The sequence below is a fragment of the Herpailurus yagouaroundi genome, unplaced genomic scaffold (genome assembly GCF_014898765.1).
Source record: "Herpailurus yagouaroundi ecotype Mexico unplaced genomic scaffold, PumYag 203, whole genome shotgun sequence".
Lineage (NCBI taxonomy): Eukaryota > Metazoa > Chordata > Mammalia > Carnivora > Felidae > Herpailurus > Herpailurus yagouaroundi.
The window spans coordinates 13,393,520-13,407,841 of NW_024412434.1; the positions used below are offsets into that span (position 1 = coordinate 13,393,520).

A 14,322-nucleotide genomic window follows, 5' to 3' on the forward strand; every position below is an offset into this window, starting at 1 on the left:
GGTGAAAGACTACGTAGTTGCTTTTCATTTTAATTGTAAATCAAGAGTAAAGTTCTTAGAAGTTCGAATAAACTTAGAAATATATAAATAATGCCAGTATCTTTATGGCCAAATCCCAAATGGAAACAAACTTACTAACAAACTCTTGGCTTGAAGAGTGCCTTACAATACTATGGACACCAAATGGGGACAGTGAAGATAGAGGCTTCTGTTGCACAATTGGATAGAAAAACATTGATTCTCTTTAAAAACAATGTGGTGCTTATGTGTGATTTAAATGTGTGGCAAGAATTTAAGAGTGATATCAAGTAACTAGTATCAGTTATCTTTGTGGGAAAGGATATTCCCAGAGCCCATTGCAGACCATGGTAATATAACAGACTTGTATTGCACTAGAGTCTCTCTTCAAGTTTGGAGAGCCTATATAAATTGTGTATATTAAAGTTCATGAAATGCATTCTCTTACATCTATTTTAAAGGATGCTTATATTATTCTGTTGTAAACTTACTTTGTTGTAATGAATTTCCTTAGAGGTATTCTCCAAAGTGATAAGAATTTTAATAGGTGCATAATTGGAGTAGAATGAACATTTAGTAAAAGTGATTGGGGTCCAGTGCATCTCATAACCTCTTTCTCCATATAACATGATGGGATGGTTTGAAGAGAACCCAAGTGAAAATATTTTAAGAAAATTGTCACGAGGCATATTTAGAAAGAAACAGCTGGTAAACACATTTTCCCAAGCTTACTCTGACCGAGTTCTTCAGTTACATTAGAAAACAAACTGTAATGAATCATGTTCAAAGCAAAAACACTGTCCTGAGTTAATTACTGATAACATTAATTTTCTGATTCATGAACAACTAGATGCTTTCTAAACATCACTTTATCTTCCCAGTACGAGTCACACTTAAGTATTTTGGAAGTGTGTTTATTAAACTTGGGGTTTTCTTTTTCTTTTTCAGAAGGTTGGAAAGGAGTCAAAAATTGCATGGTAAGATTCTATAGAAATGTAACCGATTCCAATAAATAGTCCTCTGTACGGAAGTACATTATGGAAATGACGTGGTTGTCAGACCTAATTGCTTGGCTTTTGAGTCCTCATAGAAGAAATTCTACAGCCTTAGGGGTGTAGACTCAAAAGCAGCAGCATTTCTGGTTTCAGTTTAAATAAAACAATGAAATCCATCATTATTCAAGTCAATAGCGATAATTCACATGAATATGAATGCACTTTGATCTTATCCTTCAATTCATTGAAAGACACAGTCGTAATGAAAAAGGGAGATAATCTCTTTAACTTGGTCCAAAGCAAGTTGTTGGAGCTTTTCTTTCTTGAAAGACCGTAGAAGGGAACTTTTCACTAAAGCCTTGCTTTCCTATTTTTAAGGTGGTGGTGGGGTGTTTGGGCAAGCTACAGGTCATTATGTTGCCTCCAGGAACCAAGTAGTGCTAACTTTCTTCTTTGAAGTAAACTGCCTTATTTAATGAACTTGACATTTTGTGAAGCTTGAAAGTGAACCCCTTTTAAAATATCATACCTAAGAGTCATTTTAGGATGCGTGTTGATTTGAGTTTACCATCAGATATGATTAATTAAGACATATTAGCTGCTTTCACTGTGTTTTAAAGCTGACTTAAATGAAAAAGGATATTTCAAGATGCATTGCCTTGGTAGATTTGCAACATCCAACACTAGCCCCTTTAACGTTCCTGTTGAACTGTGCAGGAAGCTAATGTCTTGCCTGTGCTGTATGAAAGTATGAAAGGCACTTTAAAATTTCATCTTGCATATGGCTATTTAAACCAATTTTCAGGCACCTTTAGTGGGAAAATAGCAAAGTTACAAGTTCTTATATACAATTTATCATTGTTCTTAGAATTCTGGAAACATCTGTCAGATAATTTTAGCACAATCGACCAGACTTGAAATAAAATTAGGTAAAAACATGCATGAATGAGAATATCTGGTTTCCACTAACTTGGAAAATGTTTAGCTTTTCACTGATTTCATTAAAGGTACCCAAGCTGTATAGTAGGTATATATCTATATATCTATATATCTATATATATATATATATATATTTAAAGCAAGGGTTGTTGAACTTCTGGGATCCTCTAGAAACTTACATATTTGTTGAGCTATGTTAAAAGGACTCTGGAGCACACAAAGATTTACAAGACAGGTGTTGTCCTCTAGGTGCTTTAAACTTAGAAATTTCAGCATATCTGTGATTTACGTGACGTTTTCATCCTTGAAGAACTAATTTAATGGCTATTTAAAGCAGGGACAGTTTTCCAGAGTGAAGAAATTTGGCAATGCACGTATTTCCCAAGTTACCCTATTAGCTAAGTGAAAGATTATGCTGGATACTTTGCCGATTTTTCTTCAGTAAAGACCTGTATAAAACACTAACAAGGTTCTGTTGAATTTAAATCAGTGTCCTAGAACCACAGTTGTTAGAAAAGGCAGAAAGATTCCTGAGGGTTAAGGTCAATCATTTTCTTTCTGCATCAGACCACTCAGTCTACACTGCCAAGGGCTGATGTGGTTCATCAAATGAAATGAAATGAAATGAAGGCGGGGGGGGGGGGGGGGCCGGGGAAATGTTCCATCCACTTATGCGTGACAAGAACGAGTATTTGGCTGTAATGTTGGCGCAAACGCAAAATATTCGTGGTAGTCCAAGAAGACGGAAGGTTGTGTGACTTTTTCCTGTGGCTCTCACCCAGAGGAAAGCCACCGTTACCGAGAGCAGATGCAACCAGAAGCTCTTCTTTGTGTCCACGTTGCCAGAAAGGGAGCGGGCGTCTTGCCTGGACTTCTTTCTTTACCACCGTCCTTATTTCTGATGTCAAGAAAAGCTTTCTGTTGGACCGGCCCACTGGCAAAGCGTGTCGGCTCAAGTTGGAGACCAGGGCACCTGGGGCTGGGACTCAGCAGAGCGCCCCTATCTCGGGGGCTCAGGTGCCTGTTCAGCGAGGCGCGCGCCGCAGCGTGCTCTCCAAGCCGCCCCTATTGTCTGTGGTGGGGGCAGGGCCAAGCCGGGGAGCAGGCTTCCGAGAGGAGCTGAGGGTCCCGGAGGCTGAGGACCCGGGGCGGGGGCGAGGGATGTCGACGAGGGCAGCCCCCGGAGTTGCAAATGCTCGACCCCGAAGTGGGAGAGGAGGCAGCCGAACCAGCGGCGGCTGCGGCGGCCCTGGCTGCAAATCGCCGTCGTGTGGTTGCTACTGGCAACCGAGCCTCTGCCTCGCGCGCAGCCCCGCAGCCCCTGGAAGGAAGGTGGCGAGGGGAAGCGGCTGCGGCGCAGCGGCCACGCCGGCTCGGCGGCCCACCGGGCTCTCTCGCTCCCGCCCGCGCCCCCGCGGTCCCTTCGGGCTTTGACCGCAGCTGTGCGGCACGAAGGGCCGAAGGACTCTTCCGTTGGGGGTGTCGCCGCCTCGCAAGCGTCAAATTACTGGCGCCCTCTGTGAACGCAACATGGCAGCTCCGGCTCGAAGACTGGGTTCATTCAGTCCGCCGGGGAGGCGGGGGCCGCGGACGCGGCGGAGCGCCCGCCGGCCCGGGTCCGGGCCGGGAGCCAGTCCTGCTCGCGCCCCCGACTCCGAGCCGGGCCGAGCAAAGGGCTGCCGCGCGCGCGGACTCGCCGCGCGTTCAGCCCCCGGCCCTTTGTTCTCCTCTCGGTAGGCACCTCACGCTTCGGGGGCTTTCGGATGGAAACCCTCGAAGACCCGGCGACCCTGGGCGGGACAGCAGGGCCGCCCGGCGCCCTACAGATTTGTCCAGCTTTCCCGGTCCCCGAAGGTGCTCCGGGCAGGGCTGGAAGCGCCAGTGCGGGGTCCCAGAGGAGCCGCCTCTCGTCGGGCGGGTTCCTTCCCGCTAGGCCGAGGCTCCTCCCGCCCGAGAGGTGTGAGGCGGGAGGCCGGGGCAGGGGTACGGGCCGGCGACCAGACCATGCCCGTCACGCCCGCAAGGCCGCGGGATTCTCCGCGCTGGGGAGGGAGGAGAGAGCTGCGAGCGCCCGCAGTCGCCCCAGTCTCTGAAAAACGGGGAGAACCCCTCCCCCCGCTTTCGGTGTGCGCCGGGCTCCGTCACGCTCCACCCCGGCCTTTGGGCGCGGGTGGAGGCCGCCGTCGCCCGGAGGAGACGTCCGCCGCCCCGGGGGTCGAGGGGGCGAGCCGAGCGGTCCGCCGGGAGTGGGGGAGGGGGTTCACCGCCCCCCAGGGGGGGAGGCTAGGGGGGAATTTTGAACGTTTGAAAACCGCGGCGTAAAAATGACCCTGCCACGTAGACAAGCCAGTTGTGACGTTCGGCACAACGTGCTACTGAAATACCAAAATCCGCCACCAAATGGCGGCTCCTGCAGTCTGCTGCGCTGATAAAGAGGACTCGCCCGGCGTCGCCCATTTTAGGCCGCTTTCACTTCGCCGCCGTCCCCCCCGACTCCCCTTCCCCAGCCGTTCCTTTCTCTCCCGGATTTTGGGTGCCAGTGGGAGTGCCAGGCCAGATGAGCGTCGCCACCCTGGGGACCCGGCAGGCGCAGGCTCTGTCGGAAACCGGCGGCGTCCCCGCGACTTTCGGAGGCGACCTCCCCTGCCTCGGACCGCCTGCCGCCCCGCCCGGTGGCGTGAGGCTGCCAAACCTCTCGGGTGCGCCTGGCCCCGAGACCTATTTGGGCGTCGCCTGTGGGTCTCCAGGTGTGGGCCTTTGCCCGGATCTTGAGATTCCTGTCGCGAAGCCACCCCCTCTTTGACACTGCCACCCGGCTAAATGTCCTTCCCAGGGGATTGGAGCCGTTCTTCCCAATAAACGAGCTCAGCTGGCGGACCCTCTCCCATCGGCCTTTCCGGTCAACCGCCCTCGAAGCGCGGCCTGGGGGAACCATCGAGAGGGCAACGCCGTGCTTTCTTAGTAATTCAGTTTGCAGTCTATCCGATAAAATCTCAAACTGCAAGGACCCCTCGTTTTTGAAGGAGAAGGCGCATAGGATTTGAAGCCGGAGGAGGAGTCGGGGGCAAAGCGAGGCGGCTATCTGGAACGGCACCGCAAGAATGCGCGTCGGTGGGCTTTGCAGCCTCCCCGGACGTGGGCCCGTTTCCTACCCGCGCTGAGCTCGAGGCCCGGGGGCCGGTCGCCGTGCCTCCGCGGACGGGCAGACCTGCTGATGTCTCGCCCGGTGGGCAAGCCTTCGGCCGGAAGGCGGCCGCCCTGGGAGGCCACGCGCACCCCGCCGTCGCCTCCCCTTGCCGCGGGTGCCGACTTTGGAGGGACGACTTCCTTTCGTCACCTCCCGAGCCCGCAGGGCCTGAGAATCTTGCTTTCAAATTTGGCGGGATCCGAGTCTGCCGAACCCAGGGCGGCGCGAGGCGAGCGGCGCACGCGCAAAATGGCCTCCCGGCGCCCCGCGGCCCTGGCTCACGCGCAGGGCCTGGCGGAGCCCCCGCGGCGCCGTGGTAACCGCGGTCTGCACGGTAGCTCTTAACGCTCCTCCGAGAGCGGCCGGTTAAAAAATAAGGACGGGGAGCATGGCGGTTTCCTCCTTAACGTGTCCTGTTGGTAAAGGCTCCCTGACCGGGAAGACAGCGCGGCCGGGAAGGGGAGGTCGTTTTTCTCCAGGCGGTCGTCCTGTGCCTTTTCCATCGGGCACCAGAATATAAGAAGCCATTTCTTTCTTGTCTTTCTTTTTCTTTCTTTCTTTCTTTTTTTTTTTTTTTAAGCCGTTGCTCTTTCCAGCCTAATCACCCTCGCCCCCGCTTTTTCTTCCGAGCGGCGCACTGCGCTCCTGTCTTCGGCTTTGTTTGAGTGTCTTCCACTGTTGGGGGGCATTGAGACCAGACACTGTAGTTCCTGGACAGATTTCTCTATCTCCAGTAACATCTTTATCCATCTCGGTAACGTCCTCATTCCTAACATCCCAATTTTCGACGCGTTTCCCCAGGACCCTGGTCCGAGTCTTCCAAGTCTCTGCTCTCGATCTGAGTTCTGGCTAAGTTAGAGGGACAGAACTGAGAGCACCAAATAGGCACCGACCTTGAAATCATGTATTCTGTGAAGTTTGGATTTTATGATGACCCAAATATCAGAGCAAGAAGTCATCGTCTTCCTGAAATGTAGGTGACTCCAAGGGAAGTCACCTGCTATTTTTGAAAGTTCCTTCTCACAGTGTCTGGAAGGTATATTTTAAGAGAATAATGGGAATAATTTAACTCATTGGGAGTTCTATTGAATGCTTACTATTTATTTGGAGAGTTAAATGAGATTTCGGGATGAGTCTTCCACATGCACTTGAACTGATTCAGAAAATTCAAAAGGATCTTAGAATAGCCTTTGCAGTGATAAATGACTTTTGATGTCGTCGACTTGATGAAGACGAGGTTGAGAGTGAAGTCTTCATGTGAGACCTCTAGAAATTGCACACTAAGAAAAAGAAACTGGTGCAAATAAAGGAAATCCGTTTCAAGAACCAAAAGAAGAAAAAAACGTTAAAAAAAATTAACTGCGGAAACAGGAAACACTCGACTGTGTAAACATTTTCGGAGACTTTCATAATCAAAACTGGGCGATCTTGAGATTTGCAAGGAGACCCACAGGCTCAAGGTATTCGCGGGGGTATTTCCCAAATCTGACTTACTAGGAGGTTCTAATATGTGATACTTTCTCTTCCTTGTAAAGGACTCATCTATCTGAATCGTGGTCCCAGTTTAATACAAGGTGTTATTTGGGAGGAGTCAGAATGTTTTTACAGCGATCTTAGAAACAATCACCTGTTGTGCTATTCATCTTATACTTGAAGAAACATCCTCAAGTGAAATGACGCTCTCTAACCCAAAAGCTTTATGTTGAAGCTGCCTTCTGCACTCTTTGCACATCAGATGTCTTGGAAGTACATACTGTTGTTAAATAGGATCATCTTAAATGTAATTTCATCAAGACCTTAGCTGTGGATAAAGTGTGAGGAGGACTGTATGAGGGAAACAATCCTAGTATTTCAGAATATGATGTAGCCCCCATTTCTTAGAAGCACTAGACTAAATCAGAATTCCCAACAATCATTCCAGGGGCAATGAGAAAAACATATATATTTACCAAACCTTTAAACTAGAAAAGAAATGAAAAAAAAAAAAAAAAAAAGACCCACTTCCACCATCCCAAGATTCTAAGAGACTGGGTCCCATGTGCAGATTTTTTCTAAAATTAAACTTCCATCCCCTCAAAAGAGTGCCTTAGGTATTAAAAAAAAATTTTTTTTTCCATTTCTTGTTGGCCATTGGAAAGTAGTATTTCACATGGGTTCTATGTTGGTTTCACGAAACTTTATCTTGATAGGCCTATACCACGTGTCTTCTGAAACTCCAATGCCAAACTATTAGGAAAAGAGTAAGAGGAGAAGGACGTAGGGAAGCCCCTGCGAGCTTACTCTGTATGTCGCATTGTACCTCCAGAAATCCTAACATTTGCCCGTATGAATATTGAAACGAAGCAATATGGTTGGTAGGTTAAGTCAACTGAAGGGCAGCTTTCCACCCCCCCCCCTGCCCCCCCACTCAGTGCAATTAACGGCCGGCAATTTTAAAAGCAAAAAGTACTTGCAAAGTGGTATGCATGTGTAAAGCAAGATAGATCGCTATTTACACAACAGTAGTAAGCCAGCCTCATTCTCTTTTTGCATTTAAGCTAAAATCTGTGAAATCAATTTAGGCATTTTCTGTGGAATATTTTGTTAGCACTAACTTTGTGGTATAGAATCCTAGAATACTTTTACAGAAACAAAAGCCAAACTTAAATCCGACTTTTCACGTACCCTCCTTTTACTGCTTAGAGTCACAAAGTTAGCAGTTTTGATATGGGTTGTAAGATTGAAATGTTTTAAAGTGGTAGCTTAGCAAAAGTTTTCAATCTTAATTGTCAGAACTGTGAAAGCTGGTTATGGGGGAATGCAAAACGTAATCTTCTGTTTTATTAAAAGACAGAGACATTTTAGTTGAAATACCCTTTAACGCTTAAGCAATTTTCAAAGGGAATGGGGGGGAAATCCTTTCAAGCAAAATAAATGCATGTTTTCAAGAATGGTAAAACAGTGTTAAGGAAGCCATAAATGCAATATCTGATATTTTAATAAGGAATTCCAAAAATAAGTCCATCATAAAAAGGTTGAGATGTAAAGTCTTTGGGTTCTGTGTTGAGTTCACAACTTGATTTTGTGTAAGTCAAGCAACAGGTCCACTAGCATTTGAAGTTTTTTTAGTCTTTGAAAAATATTTTTTCATTCTTTATATACATGATCATCCAAAGTAAAAATATCATTTGAAATTTCCATTAACTAACTTTGCTTTCTTAGATAACATCATGAAAAACTTGAGAAGCCTAGAAAAACGAGTTAAATTCACCAAAATTGGCAAACATGGGTAACTTTTACTTCAAAGATTGTAGAGTAAATAAACAGATACATCTTTCAACTGGGCTTTCAAGCTATTATACAACAAAGCATGTACTTCTTAGCAACATCACTATTTAAGACAGCAATTGATTCTCTTTAGTTTTTTTACCTGTTGTAATCCACAATAGGGTTTCCAAAACTTCTGCACATTGTGCTTTTCGTATCAAATTTTATTAAAGTCTTAGCTATTTTCTAAATGAATATCCTTTTTATTGGAATTTCCCCATTACAAATGAAATTTAATTTTACATCTATAATTAGAAACAACACTTACAATGGGACTGTACAAATTTAGGTCAAAATAAAAATATATGTATTTCGTGGTTTCATAAAACTTCATTTACTGTATCTTTAAAGAAAGCAGAAATAACAGCAATATATGTAAAAGTAATGATTTAATGACTATAAGCAAGACAAAGTAATAGAATTGTGCTTCTTTTGCAGACTGGGGACAATGAAATGTTTAGCTACAATTTTCCCATACAAACATGAAACGATATTCATATAAACACCTTCACAAATAACTGATGGCTGATGAACACACACCAAGTTCGACCAAAGCAAAACACAAACTGAAAACTGTTGGGATTATTCATATTTTAAATTCAACATGTTCACTCTGTTTAAAAATTAATACCTGGAGAAGCTAAAAATAAATTGCTTCTATTTCAAGACAATAGAGAGAGGACATATGTCATTGTTCATAGCTGTAAATGCAACTCTTAACTTTGAAATTCCTGCTATCCAACATATTAAAATAATTTCAGATAAAATGCCTTCTTCCAGCAATTTCCTGGTTTACTTAAAAATTTGTTTTAGAATTATAGTGATGGATACGCATTTTAAAAACACATTCATTCCATCAAAAGCAATAGGAAATGAAGACACTATTTCCAAATTCCTTAGTTAAAAGTTTTTCTTTACTGCAACAATTTAAAAAGTAAATATGTATTACTAGAGAAAATCGGTATTATAATTTGCCAATTGCTTCCAATGAAATAGAATTTAGAATGAGAAAGCCACATTAAAAATATTCTATGCTGATAAGGCTCAAACAGAGGGTATCTGCAAAGGTCGAACCAGTTGGGAGAATTTTAACAACCATTTCTGAATGCATGAAACACAATATTTTCTTTATAGTATTTATAAATATATCATACAATACTGTTTCCTGTTATGTCATATACCAATATGGCATTGTACAACAAGCATAATGCCATCTGATTCTTACAAAAGCGAATCATTTAAACAAGTCAGTAAAATAAACGGTAGTACCCGCTTTTAGGCATACAGATTGTAAAACTGAAGTTTACTTTCCTTTGATCGGTTTTGTGTAGCAACAGAGAAGTAAAAATCAAACAGGAATCAAAATGGCTAAATATGCAAGAAGTCGTTATTCACAGTGACATGGCTACATAGAATGCATTATTCTATGCATATTCTTTCCATTTGTTGAATTTCAAGATAAAAAGCACTTGTTTTCTACAGGTTCACAAAACAGCATAATAACAAGAACAATCAAGGAGAATGTAATGTAGGCGTTAGTTGAGATTAACAAACTATGGCCCAATGTTTATATCCACTGCAGAGTATTTTCAAATCCGAACCATGGTTACAGAAACCATTTCCCATCTTTCCTAACACACAGGAAAACATCTTGCCTGCCTTCTCAGAAACCAATTTGTAGGAACAATCTTTCTTTTCGATTAACGTCCATATGAATACCACATCTAGTCCATCTTTTATAGCCAAATTTAATGTCACTACAAAAGAAAGCAAATTGGACGATAGTCACGTGTATTAGCATCTCTAAAGCTGTAATGGCATGAAGATATCTATATAAATCAGGGACTTAAAATTTTTTTTTCCTTAACAGTCTCAGGTATCAACCAGAAGAAGTTGCTGACGACCCATTTACTGACGATTTTCGAGGTCTATTGGCAAAGGAAGATTGGTGGTTACCGCTGGGGCTGCTGCTGGTTCCGTTCATAGTACTGGAAATGTGAGGAAACTGAGGGTGAGGAGACTGAACTGGAGTGCTGGGGCTAGGCAAACAAGAAGAGGTGGAGGGGATACCTCCTGCTGGGCTGTTGGCCTTGTCACTCCCAGAGTCACTTTCCAGTTCTCCAGCATTTGTCAGTCCATCTCTCTGGTGACTGATCTTCATTCTTTTACAAGTAGGTCGAACTCTGTATTTCAAAGGAAGCGGACCATTCTACAAAGTTAAAAGGGAAAAAAAAAAAAAAATCAGTCCTCTTTAAATACGGTTTACCACAATAATCTTCAAGTATTAGATATGCTACTTACCCTTCTCCAGGTGTAAATGTAGGCAATATCCATTAGTGTATAGTAATCCTTTAAAGGTTCCTCTTCATACATGACATCGATCTATTGAAAAATGATACTTCGATTATTAAGTACCATAAAGAACAAAGGTAAATCCAGATTTTCTTGGTCATCTAAATACAATCCAAAAATGCTTCAAAAGACATTCTCTCCAAACACTTGGACAAAGAAAGACTCCCCCTGGAAACTTGAAAAGAGGAGAAATATTTCCTGAAATTATGAAGGAATTTATATTCATAGCATAAAACAAAATTCAGACTAACCACTTTAAGAGATAGTTCCAATTAAGTCCTGTATTTAAAAAAATCCACATTAAATGCACCAAGACTATAAGGCAGATACCTGGAAAGTATTAGGTATGTCCATTTTACTTCTGAGAAACTTTCTTAGGTGCATCACAGTCATTGCTGCTGGGCAACGTAAGTATCTCTTATCATTCACCTAAGAATACAGTTAGAAAAGTTGTTTCTTAAAATTCTTTTCAGCTAAGAAAAAAGTTTTAATTAGATTGTCCCAATATGATAAAAGGTATGAATACCAAAGCTGAGACTGACTATATTTTCAACTACACTTTGAGTTTACTATTATTGATACTAAATAAACAGATTCCTGACATAGTAAGAAAACTTTAAATAAAACAAAGCATTAAGCATTAATTCTTTAAAGCATTTTGTAAGAATAGTAACTACATACAGAATAAATTCTATCTAGTTACTATCAGATATAAATCACTCTTAAACATCAAATATGATCATTTTCTCCCATTTGACAGCATCATCTGGCCCTAGAATATTCTAAAGCACAGCATACACCCTCATAAAATCTAGAAGCCAAATGCTGTTTCTTCTATAGGTTTTTGTGACATGAAACATACCTCCTCCTTAGGTTTCTCCTTGTCTTTGTTTACTTTCCGATCCAATCTAAGAAACATAACTTTATTAGTGGAACAATGTACCCATGAAAGGATTAGCATAAAACCCATTTCCTACGAAATTTACCTGTTCTGGTCAAAGAATTCAATGGATAAGCTTATTATCTCATCATCAGTTATAATTCTTTTATCTTCATCTGCAACTTCTCCTCTATCTTCGTTAGAGCCATTGGCAGCTATGAAGACATTTTGAAACTCAATTTTAGAAAATTAAATATGTAATTAAAATATTACGTAGGAAGATGGAAATGGTACTTTAAATTAAACTTAATTTTAATAAATTACTGAATAATAAGTTCTCCCTCCAAATAAAATGTCTTTTCCCTTCTAAAGATTTTACCATCAGCTGAAGGATGAGCTGCATAAAAATCCCTTCTTCTTTTCATTTCATCTAGAGGAGGAAAAAGAAAGTCTTAAACATTTGTTATAGTAGATAAAACAGATAAATACTTTGTAAAAACTCATTTGTAACCAAGTTACTCACTTTTGAAAAGCCCTGGAACTAATTTGTATACAATATCTTGGAGAGTTTTATCTGACCTGAAAAAGAATTAGAAAAGTAAATTCTTAATCATAATGGCAAAAACCTTAGATGCTCATATCAGTTACTATACATTCTTCGTTTTCTTTCTCCTACAGTATTTTACTTGATTGTGAGAGTCTCCATCAGTAAGATAACAATTATGAGAATAAAATTTCTTTATGTAGTAGTACTCTTCAATCAATAGAAAAATACTTTTATTTTATATTCATTAATTCTTCACATTTCATGGAGTCAAGAGAAGTGTGCCTTTCAAGTTATTAAATTAGCTAATAGGAAAGAATAAAGATAAAAGAATGGAAGTATTTTAAACACACTCATTCCTGCTTGTCATAAAGTCAATAAAGCAATGCAGAAATGGAGAACGAATTCAGATTTTTAAAGATGTGTAAATAAAAACCTTAAAATCCACTTGAACAGTTCTCAACTTTGTCTAAAGTCAGTCATCATTAAAATGGCAAGAAATGAGCAACCTCCACAAAGCATACACATCAGGTGAAGATTCAAGGGTAAATTTTGTGTGAAGAAATAAAACAGGATAGCCTTCACTAAATTATGCAATTCCAGTAACAATTACAGACTAATTTTAAACATTTTCTTACCTTATATTCAGTAGTGGTCTGGTTTTGTGAACTTGGACATCACAGATAGGACAATACTTGCTGGTCTCCAAGTAACGTACAATACATGTTTTACAGACTAGACGTAGAAAAACGAAGTTTTGTAAGTTTAGAGATTAGATGCTAAGCATTAAAATCAGGGTCAAAAATGGAAAACTAGTAGTAAGAAAATGCTAAACGCCAAAAGGTATTTCCAATTAAATAAACTTCATCAATATCCTGAGAACGCTTGTCCATTGCATACTTGTACTTATAAAATGTTTAAAATACGCATTAACAAAAATTCACCAAATCCAAGAGTAGAAAACAACTCCATCACTTTGTACCAACATTTTCAAGGACTGAGGGAATTGTTATAGTTTTCAAACATCAGAAAGAAATGTGAAATACACATGACACGAAAAAAGGTCTAAAACTTTGTACTTACAGGAATGTAGACATTCTATTATGGTTGTGGCATCAATGAAGTACCCTCCACAAAGCACACACATTAGGTGGGGATTTAGCTCAGTGATCTTGATTCTGGTTGTTCGATGCATTTCTGCTTGATAAAAGATCCTGCAAGACACAGAAATATTGGCTATAATCCACAGAAAGAGAAACGAGATTATCTCCCAACTTCTAGTAACCGTACACTCTGAAGTGCTGTGGAGTTCATAAAACTCGTTTAAGACTGTACAGCTGGGCTGTCCCAACGTTTTCTACAGAAGGAATTTACTAATCAGACCTAAATCAATTACAGTGAAATGATGAAAGAGGATTCAACTAAAATAACTTCTGGTCCCTCAGGTCATTCCAGGAGGGAGAAGAAAAGGTCCGGGGTGGGGGCTGGGAGCTGAGAGTATTCGGGTCTCTTTCTTCCATTTGTCCTCTAGCCTAGCAGCCCCAAGGCTGCTGCAGACGCCACACAGTCCCCGCAGATATTTACCAACCGCCAGGGCTTGTTCCAGGTCTCCAAATTTATTGTAAAACTTCCTTATGGATCTTCAGTTGAAAATCCGTGAGCATGCCCTGGCTTCCCAGGGGTTCTTGTTGTTTTAGGCGGTTCCAGCAACCAGAACCTGGCACGTTTTCACGCGATACAAAGGGAAAACAAATTCTGCCCTATCTGCATCCCTGGCATTTCCGGAGCTGGGTGCTGGGGCCGCAGAAGCACCTCCAGTCGGCCTCGGGCTGGGGCCTGAGCGCGCGGACGCCCGGGGGCCGGGATGCGAGGGGCGGATCCGGCGGCGCCCGCGGCTCCGTCTCGCTCCGGATTCGGAACTCGCCTCTGTCGGGGTTTCCATAGCAACTTACACTTACACTTGGCATCCGGCCACCGCTGCAACTCCGCGCGGAGCCGGGCCGAGCCCGGAGCTTCGGCAGGCGTGCGGGGAGTCCGGGCGGTGGCCCGATGCCCAGGGGAAGGGGTAGTTGCTATGGAAACCCCGACAGAGGCGAGTTCC

The 14,322-nt window shown here is 42.7% G+C and overlaps 1 protein-coding gene across 3 annotated transcripts; it reads right to left on the reverse strand.

Annotated features, from left to right (window-relative positions):
- Positions 1–8,098: 8,098 nt before the first annotated feature.
- On the reverse strand, positions 8,099–14,266 carry BMI1 (BMI1 proto-oncogene, polycomb ring finger). Of its 3 annotated transcripts, none has more exons than XM_040451248.1 (10): positions 14,174–14,266; positions 13,305–13,435; positions 12,860–12,956; positions 12,201–12,256; positions 12,057–12,107; positions 11,784–11,892; positions 11,660–11,705; positions 11,128–11,226; positions 10,747–10,827; positions 8,099–10,654 (listed from the first exon to the last, which is right to left on the reverse strand). In XM_040451248.1, exons 2-10 carry the CDS (start codon positions 13,414–13,416, stop codon positions 10,325–10,327), a joined length of 981 nt encoding a protein of 326 aa, XP_040307182.1. In that variant the 5' UTR covers positions 13,417–13,435; positions 14,174–14,266; the 3' UTR covers positions 8,099–10,324. The 3 variants fall into 3 exon arrangements, with proteins under 3 accessions (XP_040307182.1, XP_040307183.1, XP_040307181.1); XM_040451249.1 differs by having other exon boundaries at positions 14,180–14,260; XM_040451247.1 differs by lacking the exon at positions 14,174–14,266 and adding an exon at positions 13,806–14,097.
- Between the last annotated feature and the right edge of the window lie 56 nt (positions 14,267–14,322).